Here is a 21,360-nt window from a genome sequence, read left to right as displayed (position 1 = left end):
CAGTAATAATCCTGTGATATTACAGTACAGGTGAGCAGTAATAATCCTGTGATAGTACAGTACAGGTGAGCAGTAATAATCCTGTGCTATTACAGTACAGGTGAGCAGTAATAATCCTGTGATAGTACAGTACAGGTGAGCAGTAATAATCCTGTGATAGTACAGTACGGGTGAGCAGTAATAATCCTGTAATATTACAGTACAGGTGAGCAGTAATTATACTGTGATATTACAGTACAGGTGAGCAGTAATAATCCTGTGATATTACAGTACAGGTGAGCAGTAATTATACTGTGATATTACAGTACAGGTGAGCAGTAATAATCCTGTGATATTACAGCACAGGTGAGCAGTAATAATACTGTGATATTACAGTACAGGTGAGCAGTAATAATCCTGTGATATTACAGTACAGGTGAGCAGTAATAATCCTGTGATAGTACAGTACAGGTGAGCAGTGATAATCCTGTGATAGTACAGTACAGGTGAGCAGTAATAATCCTGTGCTATTACAGTACAGGTGAGCAGTAATAATCCTGTGATATTACAGTACAGGTGAGCAGTAATTATACTGTGATATTACAGTACAGGTGAGCAATAATAATCCTGTGATATTACTGTACAGGTGAGCAGTAATTATACTGTGATATTACAGTACAGGTGAGCAGTAATAATCCTGTGATATTATAGCACAGGTGAGCAGTAATAATACTGTGATATTACAGTACAGGTGAGCAGTAATAATCCTGTGATATTACAGTACAGGTGAGCAGTAATAATCCTGTGATATTACAGTACAGGTGAGCAGTAATAATCCTGTGATATTACAGTACAGGTGAGCAGTAATAATCCTGTGATAGTACAGGACAGGTGAGCAGTAATAATCCTGTGATAGTACAGTACAGGTGAGCAGTAATAATCCTGTGATATTACAGTACAGGTGAGCAGTAATAATCCTGTGATAGTACAGTACAGGTGAGCAGTAATAATCCTGTGCTATTACAGTACAGGTGAGCAGTAATAATCCTGTGATAGTACAGTACAGGTGAGCAGTAATAATCCTGTGATAGTACAGTACAGGTGAGCAGTAATAATCCTGTGCTAGTACAGTACAGGTGAGCAGTGCGGTGGGGTTTTAAAAGGCGTGACGTGGGCGTGTGATGGGGCGTGGTGTGGGCGTGTTCTGCCCGTCCTCTGCCCGTAGTGTGTGGATGCCGGAACGGCGGCGGCAGTGTGAGGTTGGAAGTGATCCGCGCACAGGACCCTCAGCCGGCGGCGGCACAGGTCAGCTCCTGGGGTCCCCGTGTGTGTGAGGCGGGGGCGCTGCGTGTATTGTGTGCGGGAACTTCCCGGCAGCTCCGCGGGTCGCTCTCTGTGTGCGGTCACAGGACTGAGCTCCAACTCTCCGCAGACGTGGAGAGCTCCGGTGCGGACCCTTGTGGCGGCCGGTACAGGACGGCTCTGCGCCCCACTTGTGTGGAGCGATGGCAGGTGGCCGTGGAATGACTTTGTCACTTCCCGGACCCCGGATTCCTGCGGCTCCTCGTCCTCTGCTTGTGGCTGCACATTCACCTGGCAACCGTTTTCTCTTTCTCAGAATTATTCATTTTATTTGTTTTTAGAAATGGTTTTATTTTATTTTATTTTTTTAAATAAAATTCTTATAAATAAATATTTAATATTTTTAAATATTTCCAATTCATGAATGTACTTAAAAAAAAATGCCTGAAATCCAGAAGCAGCCGCCCCACCGTCCAAGATGGAGGGTCTGTGAGACTGAGATCTGCGTCGTCTTGTACTGGATGGCGCCGTTTTTTTGTGTCAGAACGTTTGGTAGGAAATGTTCACCTCCAGAAAAGGTCGGTTTTGTAAACAGGGAGATGGGGAGGGGGGGTTTTGGGGACGGACCGGCTGCCTAGCGTGAAATTAAACCGCCCTCCAGTTGTCTCAAATGATGGAAATATTCCCCCTCGCAGGCAGAATTTGTGTATTTTTTTTCTCTTATCCCCGTTTGTCTGATTTTGGCTGCTGTGTATAATTGTGCGGGTCCTCGTAGTCGCCGTCGCTCTGTGTCGTCTACGTGTTCTGTTCCTTTCGTTCGGGCACAATTGGTGTTGTCAGTCTGTGCAGAGGACGCTGCCAGGGAAAGTTCTGCTTTGATGGAATAATTTGTGAATGTCTGAGAAAGATGCCGTCATTTCTACACACTTGATTTTGCCTTTGGAGAAGCCCGGTGGCAGTTTGGGGACCGTTCCTGCTTTGGTCACCTCTCATGGCACCCATGGTCTAGCAGTCGTGCCTTGTTTTTCATGCCGTCTTTGAAGCTCTTCTGGAGAAGTCAGAGTGAGTTGGATTGTAAAAGGGGCAATTATGTGGCTGATTGCTAGGACGGGCTGCCTATTTAGTTTCATTATCCATAAGACGCATTATGTTCCCCCCATCACTGTGAAAGTGGACGGCAGAGTGTTTGTGGTGGGGGGAGGCAGTGGGGGCTTTAATAGCGGTGCGATTAGACCCACAGCTGCAAAACTGAGATATCAGCCGCTTCACAATTACACACATATTTACTGGGGGGGATTAGCAATGCCATTTTTTCCACAGTTCGTGTTTTATTATTATTATTTTTTTTTCCATTTAACACCATTATTTTCTTACATACACCAACCCCCCCCCCCCCTTCCCCAATGTCAACGACTATCCAACCCCCCCCCCCTCCCCACTGTATTCTTGGGCTTGAGTGTAAACGTTGGAGGAGCAATGGTTGTGAGTTTGTGTATGTTGCAGGGATGCACTCCTGGCCCCCCCCATGAGCTATAATTTTACCCCCTCTCCTCCACCCTTCGTCCTCTCCTGGTGCAATGTACGGCGTGTTATGCTTTGCCAAAGTAGAACATCTAAGGGGGGGCTGAGGTTGGGGGAGGAGAATAAAAGCGAACGGGGAAGAAAAAGGAGGAGATGGGGATAAAATTGGAGCCCAACGCCATTTTTTTTTTCCTTTCAAGCATTGTCGTTCGTGATTATATATGTCGCAATCTTCAGGATAATAATAGGGGTTGTTTCGTTTATGGGGGGCTGTCGTGGAGAGCTCCTCGAGCCGGCAAAAGGCTCTGGGGTAGGAATGAAATAGAGTGATAATGATTACGGGTAACCATCCATGACATATTGGCTACAGAGGCGAGCTCGCTCTTCTCGCAGATTCTGGAGGATGGGAGATGTGTGGCCGTCCCCTCCTGGTGGGCACATACCCACCCCTACTGCGCCTTGTTTTTGCTGACCTTCTCCCCAACACTTTTTTCAAAAGATGAAAAATATCTGAAGGTTTCGGGTGTTCTTGGGCTCCTCTATGGGGCGCTCTTATTTACCTCCAGGAGGGAGGCTTCAGCAGGGCTGTTCATTTGAATACACGGAAAGCTTGCGCAGTAGCGTAGAGAATTGTCATACCTAACGCGTGTTTGGGCACCACCCCCTTACCTCATCGCTTTGCCCTTTTTTTTTTTTTTTCTTTTTATAATGATAGAATATTTCATATCATTAACCTCTTCATTCCTGAACATCAATAAACCTGCTAGAACAAAAGTGTTTGCTTCTTAAATTGTGCCTCACAGATCCTTGGCCAACTCTTTCCGTGTGTGACATTGTTCTGTTCAGGCGTTTCACCTGTTCGTCATTATTTTTTCTGCTCTCTTCTTACTTTCATATTAGTACAGTTCCAAATTTTTTGTTTTTGTTTTTCTAGTAATTTGCCCCTGACCTACTGTACAGTTTCATCGAGCGGCTGTCTCTGGACTGGGAAAGATGCAGTGTTGATTGGTGTCTCTTCACATCAGACGTTTGATGGGTTTGCAGTAGGGTGTGTGCGCTGAGCAGGTGATCTGGACATTCTGGTGCCCTTGATGCAGTGGCACAAGCAGCTGACACTCTATTGTGTGAAGGTCTTCTCTCCAGCTGGGGGTAATGGTGTGAGTGGTGGTAGATTGACACCTTCCTGCCTCATATCAGATAGGTGCTGGAGTGTGTGGTGATGGTGGAAGCAATCATGCCCTGATTAGCTGAGCGGTGAATGATTTCTGAAGAGGAATCCTGTCTATTTGAAATTCTGATTCTCTGTGCCAGTCAGCAGAGCTCCTGTCTGTCAGGCTATGGGCCGCACGATGGACGGCGTCTGCACACTCCATTACTTGTGTATTCCCTGTTATTACCGACAGCACGGTGGAGTTATTGTGCTTCATTATCTGTTACATTTACTCTATAGAGGAGGTATCTATGCGCAGTACTGCTGTGTGTATATATAATAATATATATATATATATATATATATATATATATATATATATATATATATATATATATATATATATCATTGTATGTATACTCAGAGCCACTCCCCTGTACATAAGGCTGCATCTCGTGACCAAATATAGATCTCTTGTAGTTATATGTTCTCTGTATAGGTATACTGGGTCCCCTGAATATTTTTCATGGGATTGTTTCCTGTGCAGATTTAGACCTAGTATTGTATATGACTTAACTGTCCTAAATAGTGTGTGTATATATAAATTATTAAACACATGCCGAGTGTTGTTGGGCTGCTCCACAAGCTGTGTTGCATGGGACTGTCCCCATGCTCATGTTTGTGAGATATATATATATATATTATTGAATTATATAGCCTGGCTTTCTGAATATTATATTTAATAGATTTTTTTTTGCCTTACACGGGACTGCATGCTGTATGCACTATAAACATCTGTCCTGTTTTGTGAAGGTCTGGTATATGGCACAGCGTGTTGATGTGGTCTGCACCGTCCTGCTTTTTAGTCACAAGATTATATTATATCCTATTGTACATGATCCCACAGTATAGAGCCGTATTAATGTAGCGACCTCATATTCTGTGGCATTGTATAATCCGACAGGAAATATTCCAGGTGATGAAGATTTAGAAATATCAAGATGTGGTCTGAATGTGAATGCTTGAAGTGGTGTATGTATGTATATGTGTGCATATATATATATATATATATATATATATATATGTATATATATTATAATATTTTTATAATTTACAATTTACCCTGGTCATGTTAGTTGACCTGCTAACATGAGAAGAGCATGATCGCCTTGTCGGACACAAGATATCCCCGTGTTGTATTGGCCACCTCTGTACACACCATTCTGTCCTGTATACTTGCTATATACCTAAAATGCTGATAGCTGTATGTGTACATCTTGGTTCTCACCCAGATCAGGTTGTATTCCGGCACACCAGTAGAGGGCAGTGTTTGCATTAGGTGGTATGTACGGGGTGCCCGTGATGGCATACTTGCGATGGGTTATTGTCTGGCTCTGGCGTCCTGGAGCTACGTTTGGGATGTGGGCTTTAATAAGTCGTCTTCCGCCTCCAGTCTGACTCATTACATCTGTTTACATCACCAATATATAAGGAGTTAGTTAGTCAGATTCTGAGGGTGTGACACTCACAGCGACACTTTTCTAATGTTCAGAATTGAGTGACCTAAGACTGATGCGGCCGTGGTCTTGTGGGGGGACTGACTGTAGATTTGGGAGACCGTCCCCTGAGAGGGTGAAGTTTGAGGTTCAGAAAACATGGATAACAAAGACATGAGTGTTAATAGGCAGTAAATGTCCCGGGCTTCAGCTCCCCCAGATATCGGCAATTCCTTCCCACTTGTATGTTACTGTGATGTCTGCTGCCCTGCTCACGTCCTCCTCTTTCACCGCTGCGGTCATTGTCAGCTCTGTCCCGCTGCTATAGACTAGTTTGAGTGTAGGTAATTGCTGTAGATGTGTAATCGATGTGTCAGGCCTCCCCTGGAGGCCGCACCATCACCTGCCTGGGAATAAATATCTACATGTGTTAATATGCCTCTTAAGTCCAGGTACAATCCCTGGAAATCACACATCCTCTGGCATTGCAGGGGTTAAATGATTGATTCTATTGTAATTCCTCGCTAATCGCCGTGCTGCCAGTCTAATTACTTTATTTTCTCCAATGGCTATTTTAGTGTTACGGGCACTCGGCCTGAAGGTTTAGTCTTTGGCTCATGAGCTGATGTTCTAGCTGTGTTGTCAGACTAGAAATGGTTAATATGCAGGGGATCAGTTTGTCAGGGTGTGATCTAGTGTTGGGTTTATTGTAAGTGCTGATGTTAATAGGAGCTGGCATTTCTGCTGTGGTGGAGCGCTGCATGATGGGAAACTCACCTCCGTATTCCCCTCAAGCACCCATTATTCTAGCACTGACCACAACATGCAGACCAAGGACCCAGCCCTGTGCGCACACTTCTCCTGAAGACCGCCATTCTAATCTCCTTCCGACCCGCAGAATTGGCCTGAACATGCCCATTGCCTCCAGCATCTCCTGTCCCGCTTCTTCATGCCTGTGTCGTACTGATTCGCCTCACTACCACCCCAATCATTCATATTACCCACTCCTGTGCACTCTTTTCTCTCCTAACCCAAATAATTGCTAAGTACTCTGCCATCCCAGCCCATGCAATCTGCTGGTGTAGTAGTGCCCCGCATTCATCCCACTATAACCATAGGATTCTCCAGCATCTCCTGTCCACCTTCCAGCATGTTAAATGCTTTTTTCTTGGGACATCTGAAGCTGTGATTTTGTTTTGCAAAAACCTCTCTTCTAGTGACGTGGAGTCCTGTACAGGTCCCTCGCATGCGGCAGTGTCTGGTACCAAGCAGCTTCTCTCACTCCACCATTATAAATCATTGTTTCTCCTCGTGTTTTGTCCCCCTCCAGCCGCCTGTAGGGGGAGCTCACCGCATACTAGGAATACATTGCCTTAGTAACACCGCATCATATACAGTACTTCAGTTAACTAGGGTGCCCTAATCTTCCGATATCTGCATCTGTCATGTGACCCCTGCTGCTTCACTTCAGTCTCTGATGTCGGCTTTCAACCAGTGCTGTTTGCAAAGTGGACTAACTCATTTCAGTAGCTAAGCCAAAACGCATCAAAAGGACACACATAATGTAAAAACATAGCAGCATTGCATAGCAGAATAGCAAAAAGGCACAGTCGTATTTACCACCACAACGAAAATGAATGCCCGGCAGGACGCAGCAGCCCCAGGATAAAGGAAGCTAGCACTTACAACCCGCCAGTTCATGGACGCAGTGCTCGCCTAGTGTCAGAATTGCACATGGCTAAGGTTGTATAGGGTGTGAGTCACACAGATGTAGTGCAGTGTCTGGCTTACAGACCAGTAGTGACTGCGGTATTTGATCAGGCGGCTGACCAGCAATATATAAATACACCCCACACAAACATGCACCTTGCTGCCAACATGGATAGGCCTTGCTGCACTCACTTAAAAAAAAAAAGTGCAGTAAAATATAAATTATATACATGCGCTATTGGTAGATATTGGCGGCACGGTGGCTCAGTGGTTAGCACTGCAGCCTTGCAGCGCTGGGGTCCTGGGTTCAGATCCCACCAAGGACAACATCTGCAAGGAGTTTGTTTGTTCTCCCCGTGTTTGCGTGGGTTTCCTTTGGGCACTCCGGTTTCCACCCACATTCCAAAGACATAGTGATGGGGAATTTAGATTATGAGCCCCAAAAGGGGATAGTGCCGATAATGTCTGTGGGAAGGGGATAGTGCCGATAATGTCTGTGGGATTAATGTCGCTATATAAATGAGTAAACTAAATAAATGAATATTTTGACTAAAATGCACAAGCTCAGATCTCATTTCAATGGTTCTGACTGTCCTGCAAGTCCATACAATAAAATCAAAAACAAAAGGACACAAAACTTCAAAAAACTTAACAGAAAACGAATGCCTGGCAGGATGCAGCAGTCCAAATTTTCGACCATTACTGACTGGCGCCCTATACAAGCCTTATCTGTGTGCGATGCTAGTACTAGGCGAGCACCGCCTCCATGAACTACTGGGCTGGGAGTGGTTGTTTTCTCTGTATTTTGCACCTGTTTTGCCTCCACCTTTTATCCTGGGTCGGCTGCGTCCTGCCGGTCGTCAGTTTTCTGACCTGTGGTGGTAAATACGTCTACTGCCACTTTTCTGATGATTCTCCCCCCACAGTAGCAAAGACAGTCCTGACTATGCATTACCATCCACACTATTCAGGCATCAGACACAAAGTAGAAGTGAACTGCTAGGGTCCAGGATTGACCCCGAGCTCAGGAGATCAGGGCACCGTTCCTTAGTACAGTTTGTTGTTTATCCTGCCTTTTTACATTTACCCTCCCATTTAAGTCTGTGACTTTGTAGGTATATGGAGATCTAATACAACCCTTTGATTCCTATTAGTGCTGTGTTCACACCTGTGTTTAGAGGCACTTGGTAATGTCCGATTTTTTCATAATGTTGGTATGTTGATGTGAACAAAGCCCATGTCTAAGTACTACATTTATGCTGAACAAGAATAATCCATGGTCTGAGGCCGGTCCTTTTAATAAATGCTGTCCAGGTCATCTGTGGGAAATTCTAGCACCTGTCTTTTGTTTTTTGTTTTTTTTTTTCAGCAGTCCACATACATTTCTCCACAGTGAAAATGATAAATTTACCAATTTTAATCAATTATTGCCACAATCAAAAAATGTTCGTGCTTATCAAAGCATTGGGTTTACAACTTCTTACTGGGATGTCACCAATGCCTTGAGCTTGTCCGTTTTTTTTTGTTTTTTTTCCTGCCCTCCCAGTTAGGCTATGTTAAGGAAATAACCTAATATAATCCATATTCAAATCTGTGGTGCAGTCACGGTGTACATACATTACATTACTTGCCCTGTACTGATTCTGAGTTACCTCCTTTATTATACTCCAGAGCTGCACTCGCTATTCTGCTGGTGCAGTCACTGTGTACATACATTACATTACTGATCCTGAGTTACATCCTGTATTATACTCCAGAGCTGCACTCACTATTCTGCTGGTGCAGTCACTGTGTACATACATTACATTACTGATCCTGAGTTACATCCTGTATTATACTCCAGAGCTGCACTCACTATTATGCTGTTGGAGTCACTGTGTACATATATTACTGATCCTGTACTGATCCTGAGTTACCTCCTGTATTATACTCCAGAGCTGCACTCGCTATTCTGCTGTTGGAGTCAGTGTACACGCATTAATACTAATCCTGAGTTACATTCTGTATTATACCACAGAGTTGCACTCGCTGTACAGAACCTAGTGTGAACACACTTCCCAGATTGCAACTTGCGTCCTGTCACTGAATAAACTTGGAGATTTTGTCTTAGAAAACCATGAATTAGTGAGCTCTGCTCTAGAGTATCATACAGGCTGGGTCAGTATAGTATGACATCTCGTATTGTTCGTAGCAATGTACACACTGGGTTCACTTACATGTTTTCCTGATAAACAGGCCCCAGTGTATTCTCAGTGGTAGGGGAGTGGGAGATGCTGCTAATAGCCCCTGCGGTCAAAGCTCCATCCACCCACTAAATGATGCAGCCAGTGACCAATGGTGTGGACCAGAGCTGGGCAAACTGCAGTCTGCGGGCCACATGGTGTAACAGAAGTGAGGAGGGAATGTGGTGTTTGTTGTTTTTTTAAATCATCTGTGTATAGGATGTTTGCACGCATATCGGAGGCTTTGTGGGACTTGCATTGTATATAGGGAGTGGTGTATGGGCTCACACTGTAAATAGGGGGCTGTGTGTGGGCTCATATGGTGTATATAGGGGGATGTTGTCATACTTAATTATGCTCTATATCAAGTGATACTATTAATATAAAATAATTATAATATGTTAATATTGGGCAAAATTAATTTCGACCTGCTGGTTTGGTCTTCACAACAGTCATGGCCTCTCATATGGTCCCTTGTGAAAATCAATTGTCCTCCTCTGTTGTGGGCGGCGTTTCAGTTTCTTGTGTTTTGGCGCTAACATTCCTGCCTCACTATGTATAGCGCTGTAGACTAGTGTCCTCTCTGCTCTTCTGCTGTGCACGCTGGGCCTGGGGCCCGGCCCCATCCGCCGTGCACGCTGTGCCTGGGGCCCGTGCCTTTTATAGGTTATGGACATTTGTCGTCTGTTCTTCACCCGTCAGTGATTCCTCTGTGCGTCTTTCTGATCTTTATTTCTGAGGCCCGCAGCAGTACAGGAAATTCACCCATGATTCATGTGTAGTAATGTCTGGCTGTTACTGCTAATGTGAGAGTCGCTTGTCTTCCGCACCTATGGCGGCGCTTGTGTGCAGTAGATTCTATATGTTCACTTTGTAGATTTCTGTATCTGATCATAAAGTGTTCCTGATTATACCACTAATATATCTGCTAAATGCCTGCTGTAAGCAAACCATGCTGGCAGCCCCTCATTATAGACTGTTCATGTGTGTTCAGTCCAGCAGTCCTGCATTGTTCACCTACTCCTCCACCCCGCATGATTTCTCCCCACCTTGTCATGTCTGTCTGTTCTGCTGATGATAATGTATTAGGTAAAAAGTAGGCGTGAAATTAAGTGGTGGCGTGGGCTCTCGGGTGCCATATCCTCAAAAGATGGGGCATCCGTAGTTTTTGATATGTCTCTTTTCTGGTTCTTTGAGGCTGTCTCTTCTTCTTTTTCCAACTTATGAATATTTTTTCTAAGTTTGTGCCCCTCGTGGCTCTGACCACTGCAGCGATGTGTCTGACATGCACATTCTGTTTCAGTATGCATCCTGCTTTTCTTAGAAGTCTACTCTTCTTTTTTTTTTTGGCAGCTCTTGCTTTGCGCTGCGGGGTTGTACATACAGTGGGGCAAAAAAGTATTTAGTCAGTCAGCAATAGTGCAAGTTCCACCACTTAAAAAGATGAGAGGCGTCTGTAATTTACATCATAGGTAGACCTCAACTATGGGAGACAAACTGAGACAAAAAAATCCAGAAAATCACATTGTCTGTTTTTTTTATCATTTTATTTGCATATTATGGTGGAAAATAAGTATTTGGTCAGAAACAAAATTTCATCTCAATACTTTGTAATATATCCTTTGTTGGCAATGACAGAGGTCAAACGTTTTCTATAAGTCTTCACAAGGTTGCCACACACTGTTGTTGGTATGTTGGCCCATTCCTCCATGCAGATCTCCTCTAGAGCAGTGATGTTTTTGGCTTTTCGCTTGGCAACACGGACTTTCAACTCCCTCCAAAGGTTTTCTATAGGGTTGAGATCTGGAGACTGGCTAGGCCACTCCAGGACCTTGAAATGCTTCTTACGAAGCCACTCCTTCGTTGCCCTGGTGGTGTGCTTTGGATCATTGTCATGTTGAAAGACCCAGCCACGTTTCATCTTCAATGCCCTTGCTGATGGAAGGAGGTTTGCACTCAAAATCTCACGATACATGGCCCCATTCATTCTTTCATGTACCCGGATCAGTCGTCCTGGCCCCTTTGCAGAGAAACAGCCCCAAAGCATGATGTTTCCACCACCATGCTTTACAGTAGGTATGGTGTTTGATGGATGCAACTCAGTATTCTTTTTCCTCCAAACACGACAAGTTGTGTTTCTACCAAACAGTTCCAGTTTGGTTTCATCAGACCATAGGACATTCTCCCAAAACTCCTCTGGATCATCCAAATGCTCTCTAGCAAACTTCAGACGGGCCCGGACATGTACTGGCTTAAGCAGTGGGACACGTCTGGCACTGCAGGATCTGAGTCCATGGTGGCGTAGTGTGTTACTTATGGTAGGCCTTGTTACATTGGTCCCAGCTCTCTGCAGTTCATTCACTAGGTCCCCCCGCGTGGTTCTGGGATTTTTGCTCACCGTTCTTGTGATCATTCTGACCCCACGGGGTGGGATTTTGCGTGGAGCCCCAGATCGAGGGAGATTATCAGTGGTCTTGAATGTCTTCCATTTTCTAATTATTGCTCCCACTGTTGATTTCTTCACTCCAAGCTGGTTGGCTAATGCAGATTCAGTCTTCCCAGCCTGGTGCAGGGCTACAATTTTGTTTCTGGTGTCCTTTGACAGCTCTTTGGTCTTCACCATAGTGGAGTTTGGAGTCAGACTGTTTGAGGGTGTGCACAGGTGTCTTTTTATACTGATAACAAGTTTAAACAGGTGCCATTACTACAGGTAATGAGTGGAGGAAAGAGGAGACTCTTAACCCCTTCCCGACATGTGACGGTATAGTACGTCACATGTCGGGACCCCCGCTTTGATGTGCGCTCCGGCGGTGAGCGCACATCAAAGTCGCGACATGTCAGCTGTTTTCTACAGCTGACATGTGCGCGCAATAGCGGCGGGTGAAATCGCGATCACCCGCCGCTATTAACTAGTTAAATGCCGCTGTCAAGCGCAGACAGCGGCATTTAACTACCGCATCCGGCCGTGCGGCCGGATATGAGCGCATCGCCGACCCCTGTCACATGATCGGGGGTCGGCGATGCTCCTCCATTGTAACCATAGAGGTCCTTGAGACCTCTATGGTTACTGATTGCCGGTGGCTGTGAGCGCCCCCCTGTGGTCGGCGCTCACAGCACACCTGCATTTTAGCTACATAACAGCGATCTGATGATCGCTGTTATGTAGCAGAGCCGATCGGGCTGTGCCTGCTTCTAGCCTCCCATGGAGGCTATAGAAGCATGGCAAAAGTAAAAAAAAAAAGTTTTTAAAAATGTGAAAAAAATAAAAAAAACATAAAAGTTTAAATCACCCCCCTTTCGCCCCAATCAAAATAAATCAATAAAAAAAACCAAAAACCTACACATATTTGGTATCGCCGCGTTCAGAATCGCCCGATCTATCAATTAAAAAAAAGCATTAACCTGATCGCTAAATGGCGTAATGAGAAAAAAATTCGAAACGCCAGATTTACGTTTTTTTGGTCGCCACGACATTGCATTAAAATGCAATAACGGGCGATCAAAAGAACGTATCTACACCAAAATGCTATCATTAAAAACGCCAGCTCGGCACGCAAAAAATAAGCCCTCACCTGACCCCAGATCACGAAAAATGGAGACGCTACGAGTATCGGAAAATGGCGCAATTTTGTTTTGTTTTGTTTTTTGCAAAGTTTGGAATTTTTTTTCACCACTTAGGTGAAAAATAACCTAGTCATGTTAGGTGTCTATGAACTCGTAGTGACCTGGAGAATCATAATGGCAGGTCAGTTTTAGCATTTAGTGAACCTAGCAAAATAGGCAAGCAAAAAACAAGTGTGGGATTGCACTTTTTTTGCAATTTCACTGCACTTGGAATTTTTTTCCCGTTTTCTAGTACACGACATGCTAAAACCAATGATGTCGTTCAAAAGTACAACTCGTCCCGCAAAAAATAAGCCCTCACATGGCCAAATTGACGGAAAAATAAAAAAGTTATGGCTCTGGGAAGGAGGGTAGCGAAAAACGAAAACGGAAAAACGGAAAAAGCTCCGGGGGTGAAGGGGTTAAAGAAGAAGTTACAGGTCTGTGAGAGCCAGAAATCTTGATTGTTTGTTTCTGACCAAATACTTATTTTCCACCATAATATGCAAATAAAATGATAAAAAAAAAGACCATGTGATTTTCTGGATTTTTTTTTTCTCAGTTTGTCTCCCATAGTTGAGGTCTACCTATGATATAAATTACAGACGCCTCTCATCTTTTTAAGTGGTGGAACTTGCACTATTGCTGAATGACTAAATACTTTTTTGCCCCACTGTAAGTGTCGCTGTGGACGTTTTGTGCATGTTACGTGGGTTTGTTCGGGGATATGCTCTTGGGCTATAAATCTGTTTCACATCACTTTTCTCTTACTTGTCCCTGTAGATGTAAATGTGGATTCATTACACTCCAAAGACCTAGAACGGTGTTTCTGCACAACCTTTGAACAGCTGTGAGAGAAGACTGTTCTGCAGTGTATCGAGAGGCTGAAGATTGGACCTGTGCAGTTCTCAGAAGATCCTGGATCTTTCTTCTAGTCATTCATTTCAATACTTCCTCCTCCTCTTCTCTCATCACCATGTCCTCCAGCTTTTGCTCTCTTAGCCTCACTCTCCATTTAAGCTTTCTTCTGGGCTCTGTCTTAGGCTTGAGCTTAGGACTTGAGTTCATGGGACTTCCCAATCAGTGGGCTCGCTACCTGCGCTGGGATGCCAGCACCCGCAGTGACCTCAGCTTTCAGCTCAGGACCAACGTTTCCACCGGCCTTTTACTCTACTTCGATGATGGTGGCATCTGTGACTTCCTCTGCCTCTCTCTGGCAGATGGCAGGGTTCAGTTGCACTTTAGTATTGATTGTGCTGAAACCACGGTTCTAAGTGATAAGAAGGTGAACGACGGTGGCTGGCACTTTCTGATGGTCAGTCGAAATAGGCTGAGGACCACAATGGTTCTAGATGGGGCGGCTATACCTGCAGAGGTTCGACCACAGAGGCAGAGCATGAATATTGTTAGTGACCTCTTTGTAGGTGGCGTTCCAGGGGATATACGCTCCGATGCTCTGACACTCGGTACAGTCAGGGACATACCCATGTTGTCTGGATATTTACAGGAGCTCAAGTATGGTAACTCTGAGCCACGGCTGCTCGGAAGTCAAGGCGTGCGGTTAGATCTGGAGGGGCTCTGCACCGATAATCCTTGTGACAATGGAGGAGCTTGTCTGTTGCTGGATGGAGAGCCCACCTGTGACTGTACGGCAACTGGCTATGTGGGCAAGTTCTGCTCTGAAGGTAAGCAGAAGGTGACTTCATGGAAGAATATTATATTCATCAGCTCATAACTTTCTAATGTCTTTTAGGCTTCCTTCCCGTCGGAGAGGATTTGCTGTTAATTCTTGGATTCTGCATAATGCAAGTGAATAAGGTTTACAGCAAGCTTTATTCTGCTATCAGATTATGTCAAATGTTGCTGCAAATTTCATCTTTGTAAGGGGTTAAATCCTCAGTCAAATCCCTCACAGGGGTTTCTTAATGAATTGCCCAGTGCTAACCTTATTATAGGGGTTATCTCATCAGATACTGGAGGGTCTGCTTGTGGGCTCCAGCACTCCTGGTGAAAAGATGAATCTAAAGGTACCTTCACACGAAACAACGCTGCAGCGATAGCGACAACGATGCCGATCGCTGCAGCGTCGCTGTTTGATCGCTGGAGAGCTGTCACACAGACAGCTCTCCAGCGACCAACGATGCCGAGGTCCCCGGGTAACCAGGGTAAACATCGGGTTGCTAAGCGCAGGGCCGCGCTTAGTAACCCGATGTTTACCCTGGTTACCAGCGTAAAATGTAAAAAAAACAAACAGTACATACTTACATCCGCGTCCCCCGGCGTCCGCTTCCTGCACTGACTGACTGACTGAGCGCCGGCAGTAGCAGGGCACAGCGGTGACGTCACCGCTGTGATGTGCTTTCACTTTCACTTTGCGGCGCTCAGTCAGTGTGGGAAGCAGACGGCGGGGGATGCGAATGTAAGTATGTAGTGTTTGTTTTTTTTACATTTTACACTGGTAACCAGGGTAAACATCGGGTTACTAAGCGCGGCCCTTCGCTTAGTAACCCGATGTTTACCCTGGTTACCAGTGTAAAATATCGCTGGTATCGTTGCTTTTGCTGTCAAACACAACGATACACGGCGATCGGACGACCAAATAAAGTTCTGAACTTTATTCCGCTACCAACGACATCACAGCAGGATCCTGATCGCTGCTGCGTGTCAAACTAAACGATATCGCTAGCCAGGACGCTGCAACGTCACGGATCGCTAGCGATATCGTTACAAAGTCGTTTCGTGTGAAGGTACCTTTACCTGTGGGAGAGTGCTCTGCAAGGTGCAGCACCCTCCCTTATGTCCATATACACTTGTAGTGCAGAAGGACAGGGCACGTCTGGATACACTATCTCTCAAAGGGGCTTCTAAGCATATTGTTAGGAAAATGTAGTGATTGAAATGCAGCTTCTCAGTAACATATTGGAGAGGAAAAGGAGTCTGGTGGAGTTTTCTCACTGCTTGATCGGAGGGATTTTCCTGTTCAATCATTACCCATTAAATGCAGCAATGGTCTTAATAAGAGAATATTGCAGGTTGCTGTCCTTTCTGGAGGATGATATGTCAGAGACTTGCGATTGGGATTTGCTGTTCCAGCCGCCATGTTGTGTTCAGAGATAACCGAGAGCGTGCTGTGAATGACAGGAGGGATGTGAGCGTCCAGGGATTGTCTGTCGCAGACTGATACAGTCTGTATTCTTATTTACTGGGATTTTACACACTTACTATAGAGGAGATAATCGCTCACAATCTTCCTTGCAAGGTTATGACATTTACCTCTAGATGCTTAACAGGAAAATGTCAGATTGAGCGGATCCCAGTTTAAAAAAACAAAACAACGACAATATTCCTCCATCATGTAAGTTGTGTCCTTCATCGAGTAGATGTGACATGTTACATCTGCAATGGTACTACAACCCCTCTTATTGCCATGTAATATTGATATGATCAGTATGGAGTTCTATTATTCTCATTGAGGACTTAAAATTTTATTTTTTTCCCCCATGGCATGAAATCTGTACAGCAAAAAAAATGCATCGGCTTGTGGCGTATGGGCATAGCCAATGTGGCTGTGCCATATAGTCATACAGGGCAGATACTAACGCTGCCTAAAACGTAGCCACCATAGACCTCAGGAAATGCTCTAAACGTGCCGCCACTGCTCCCTGCCTGGTAGAGTTGTCTCACTGGACGTCACTCTGCTCTTTCCTATTCTGCTACAGGCTGGCTAACCTTAAGCTCTTACTTTGCTCACTGTGAAGGCAGCGGATGCCTTTTCTAAATTCATTAAGCACCTTCCCCCCCCCCCCATCCCTCAAGAAGTGTCTGAGGCACAAAACTCCTAAGCAGTGTAGGGCACGGCTCTACACCGGTACAATGTCGCAGTAAGTAAATCTGCCCTGATGTCTCTGCACTTCTTATCCACGTCAGTACAGTAAGTGCTGGCGATATTGTCACCATAACTGTCTGATTCAAACCTCATGACAGGTTTCTGCAATACAATGTCGCACAAAACTACAGTGGGCAGATTTAACTATTGAGAGAGCACCTTGAGTTTGAGGTAACAGGCCACATTTTGGTGCAAAATGTTTCATCTAGTTTAGATTTGAAACTTCTGAAATGCTTCACCTGAAGATGAGCAGAGAAGGCTGGTGCTGCGCAGAGACTTTGGTGGTAACAGAGGTTGTGCCGTCAGAGTTCGCTCTGTGACTGCAGCACAGGTGAATGGGCCTGCACCATGACCTGGCATTTACTGCACCTAGCAAGTAGTTAGTCGTGTTACTATTCACCGGAATTGCACTGGCATGGAGCAGTGACATATAGAGAAAGCTTTGGGGCTTCACCTTTGTAGATTTGATGTCAGAGTCTGAAAGTGGCACAAAGGAAGAAGTGGCTGAAAGTCAGGCAATGTCTAAAGATGCTCCACAGCCCACCGGAGTCTATAGGTTTTCCACACCTTCAGATAGTTTTGCAGTGTCTAAATTTTACACAAGATTAGCAAGATATGGTGTGATAAATCTTATATGGGGCCACTCCTGTCCATGTAATGGATGTAGCGTTGCTGCACCAGACGTGCAACTCCTCTGAGTGGATTTCCCACTACATTGGACACACCATGTATTTGTTGCTGCACTATTTCCATTCTGTACGGAGGTTGCCAGTAGCTGTGGCTTAATGTAGGGATCCCTTTGAACACCTTCAGAACCCCTCTTATTAATAATAATAATAATAATAATAATAATAATAATAATAATAATAATTAATAATTATTATTATTCGCCATCCTCTTCCCTTGCTTACCGGCTTGTGGAAATCATGGAGCAATGCTGTATTTTTAGGGAGGATTCCAATATCCAATCACTTAATAGTAAATGTATTTGCTTGGTAAGTTTTTTTTTTTTTTTTTCTTCTCGTCAGTCTACCATACATTGTGCTGACAATCTACTAATGCCATTCACATATAAATTGTCATGATCATCTTTTGGGAAAGTTTAGGAGGGAATTCATGTTTTGTCTGTAAATTAATATCTTCCCTTTAATACAGGTGCCTGGAAAGCTGAGCTGAGTATATATGTGTACATCCTATCATCTATCGAGGTTCTTGGAAAGTCCTCATTATTCCTATATGTCAGGTGTTTCTCCCACAGAGCAGCCCAGGGGTTAATAGTGAAATGTGGCTTTACTGATTACACATCAGTAATCACGTCTTGCTTGCCGCACTTGGCTGAGCCCCCCATCTGATCACTGGACAGGAGAAATGTTTCCTGGTTAATGTTCCATTACGGCATCATTTGTCACAATGAGATCTCCCCTGCATCCAGAGGGGATCGGCCCTCAGTGTAGGGGTGCGGGCTGTGCAGTGTGGGATTAGTAGCAGGGAGATGAGGGCCGTGATGTGGAGTCAGCCCGTATTATTGTTTTTGGAAGCCCACAGATAATGAGGATTAGGAAGTCATCTGTGTTTGCTGTAATGAGGTCACCCCCCCCATACACACCATGTGACTGGGGCCACACGATCATCCGGTTTGATTAAATGTTTTCTGCCTCCTGCCCTATAGTTTGTGACCACTCCTCATCTGCTATGGTGAGACTCCCCCCGGAGCTGCCCAGCTTCTCACACTTAGCAGCTAGTAAAGTGTTAACTAAGGCAGTTTCTTCTTATATGTGAACATGCAGAACTCGCATCAGATACAGTGGATAAAAGATCAGACCGACCGCGAAATCCACTGGGCTCAGCAGTTAATTTGCTCTGCTCCTGATACCACGGGAGGTAAATATTTAATACCCCAGTGACTCGCTGGCCTTTTCTTCAGGTTTCCAGTGCGTTATATGATACACTCTCGCTGAGCGCCATCAGGGTCCTCTCTCTGCGCTGTGCAAACAGCTTATGGATGCTGTCAGTAAGCGTGGGCTGTGTATTTATATGACCCCCAGACAGCAGTAAGAGGCTGAAAAAGGAGCCCAAGATACGTTGTCTATTACAGTACGGAAGCCAGCGCTCCCACACGTGACATGGCGGGGAACATGGACCCTCTGTAAGTCACGTCATGAATCCAGAGCCGCCATAAGAGGCCTCTTTATTGAGACACTCTCTATAAGGGAACACGTTGCAACTTGCCGCAATATATTTTCCACATAAAATCGCAGCAATAGATGGCCGTAGAGTATATATAACAGGGCATGCTGCACAGATTGGTATCCATCGTGTACAGGATGCCTCACATGTATCCAGAGTAAATCCTATCTGCTGATGTGGAGGGGGCGGCTGGGAAAAATGTCATCTGTGTCCAGCTAGAAACCCCTAGATTAAGCATGGCAGACAGGAATTGGGTCACACGTCTTGAATTACAGAAGTGGCCTCATCTGCAAGGGCCCCGCACCATGAGGATAGCTGCTTATTTGTGGGTCTCCATTAGCATCCATGGAGCTGAAAACATGCTATACAGGGGTGGAGTAGATGAGTATATACAATGTAGTGTATCCACACGCCTATATAATGAGCACAACTAATATTAGAGAGCTGTAAAATCCCAGAATGAAGACAGTTTTCCCTGGAGCCCCCCGACATCCCGGCACTAGTAGTTCTTTACCAATTTTGGGAGCTTCAATCTAGGTGAATTCTTCCCCTCTGCTGAGGCCAGGAAAGCTCCACAGATGGCTGCAGCTGGCAGTAAGTTGTCGCCTGCCCCCTCCTCATTCCCTCTGTGCACTCAGGTTTCCCGATGTTTGGACAGGGAGCACAGGATGGGTAAGTGGACGCCAGGCTGCGTGTGACCAGGGATCAGGTGTCTCAGGAAACGCAGGGATAAAGGTATGAAAGGCAGCAGGATTAAATATTTACTCCACCTGCCATATCAATGCTGTCACCTGTGTAGAACAGCCATTATGGTAAAACGCACCTGGTCACGTGAGGCTCTGGACGCAGTCAGCAGTGGTGGTCATGGCTGTGACCGGCTCCTGATCTCACTAGTAATCGCTGTCATCTGAAGGCCAACACTGAGCCTTGTCCCTCTGTTTAATGCTGTGTACTGCCGCTGCTCCTAATATAATACTGCGTGTATTGCCAGCCTGACGCCTGTACTATGACTGCTTGCTGGCTCCAATTGTGTTCCGATGAAAAGTAGAACTGATCTCAAAGCTGTAAATCTTCATAATGCCGACAATCCCAGGGGACTGGGGATTCATACCCTGCACTGCTAACTGATAACCATGAATATTTTCTAACAAATATTCTTGCAGGTGTGTGACGATCTGCTCCCCCAGCGGACAGATGCTGTAGCGAGACCTCCGATCCATGCACAGTGATCGCCACTTGCATGAGCGCATGTTTGTTGGTGGGGAGGGAGTGGAGCTCCTATATGGTTTGCATGTGATGTCTCACTCCATGCAACGTTGATTTTGTGTGGTCACTGCTTGACTCTCTCTCTCTTTCCTTCCCCTTGTCTCAATGCTACATTAGATGTCAATGACATTCCAGGTGAGTGTCTGCACTCCGGACGCCGTCCCCTCATGCCTCTCAGATCCCTTATTACAGTGTATGTAGCTCTAGGCAGATGTAGTCAGGACTGTCACACCCAATATCCTGGATTCTTAGTGTACGAAGCTATACAGTCTCTGGTGCTGATCAGGGAGAGTCTTGTACTTCTCTCCTCCGCTTCCTTTAGGCCATCTTTCCTGCATGACATGGAAAGCTGAGACAAGGTGTGATTAGGATGCCATACTTGTGTTTTAAGTATGTGACTCCACAATCCCCCTTCGTGGGGTATTGTATAACTGGTGTGTAACTCTCACTCTCTCGACCTCTCTCTTCCTCTCTCAAGGACTGGCCAATCTCATGGTTGATGACCAAGGTATGCTCTTCTGCCAGCCGCTGGCCTATTTTCTCCATTTTCATTCATTTTAACCTTGGTGTTGAATTTTCAATTCATAAATTCTTCACAGAGCAGTGTCATCCATGGGTTGTGTGTTAATGACGGGGGTCATTAGATGCCCCTGTAACATGCGCTGTATAGCCTTACATCAATGCAATGGGCAAGAGAGTTAGCATGATATTTTGGACATGGCACAGACTCCTTGGCGGGTGAGCTGGGGTGGATTTAGATCAGCTTCTGGGTAAGGGGAATTCTACTATTGGCTTTACTGTAAGGTCTGACCTTTGCTTTATCATAGAGGAGCCGCTCATCTATGAAAAAACATGTCATGATGAAGTCACTGTGCACCTCCCTTTTTGTCCTTGACATCACTATTTCCAGGGAAATTAGGCACTTGTCATCTGTCCGGGGGTCTGTGCTGTGGGCCTTTCCATTGCTGTATGCCGTGTTCATGTGTGCTGTGTCTTTAATCATACATCATTTTTGATTTTGTGCTGCCTAAAATGATG

General features: G+C 45.2%; 1 protein-coding gene across 17 annotated transcripts in view; it reads left to right on the top strand.

The window, feature by feature from the left end:
• The first annotated feature begins 1,175 nt into the window (after positions 1 to 1,175).
• Positions 1,176 to 21,360, top strand: part of NRXN3 (neurexin 3) — a 573,277-nt gene continuing 553,092 nt past the window's right edge. For 14 of the 17 annotated variants that reach the window (XR_013216506.1, XR_013216503.1, XR_013216502.1 and 11 more), the window contains exons 1-3: positions 13,829 to 14,668; positions 20,440 to 20,457; positions 20,801 to 20,830. Coding sequence is in view for 11 of the 17 variants with exons in the window: in XM_077267475.1 (XP_077123590.1) it covers positions 13,960 to 14,668; positions 20,440 to 20,457; positions 20,801 to 20,830 (757 nt within the window). In the remaining 6 variants the exon portion in view is untranslated. Of the gene's footprint in view, positions 1,285 to 13,766; positions 14,669 to 20,439; positions 20,458 to 20,800; positions 20,831 to 21,360 lie in introns of those variants that run through there. The other 3 variants (XR_013216505.1, XR_013216504.1, XM_077267480.1) reach the window with 2 other exon arrangements.

This window comes from Ranitomeya variabilis, chromosome 1 (genome assembly GCF_051348905.1).
Source record: "Ranitomeya variabilis isolate aRanVar5 chromosome 1, aRanVar5.hap1, whole genome shotgun sequence".
In the NCBI taxonomy this organism is placed as follows: Eukaryota; Metazoa; Chordata; class Amphibia; order Anura; family Dendrobatidae; genus Ranitomeya; species Ranitomeya variabilis.
This window is presented reverse-complemented; position numbering and strand designations above follow the sequence as displayed.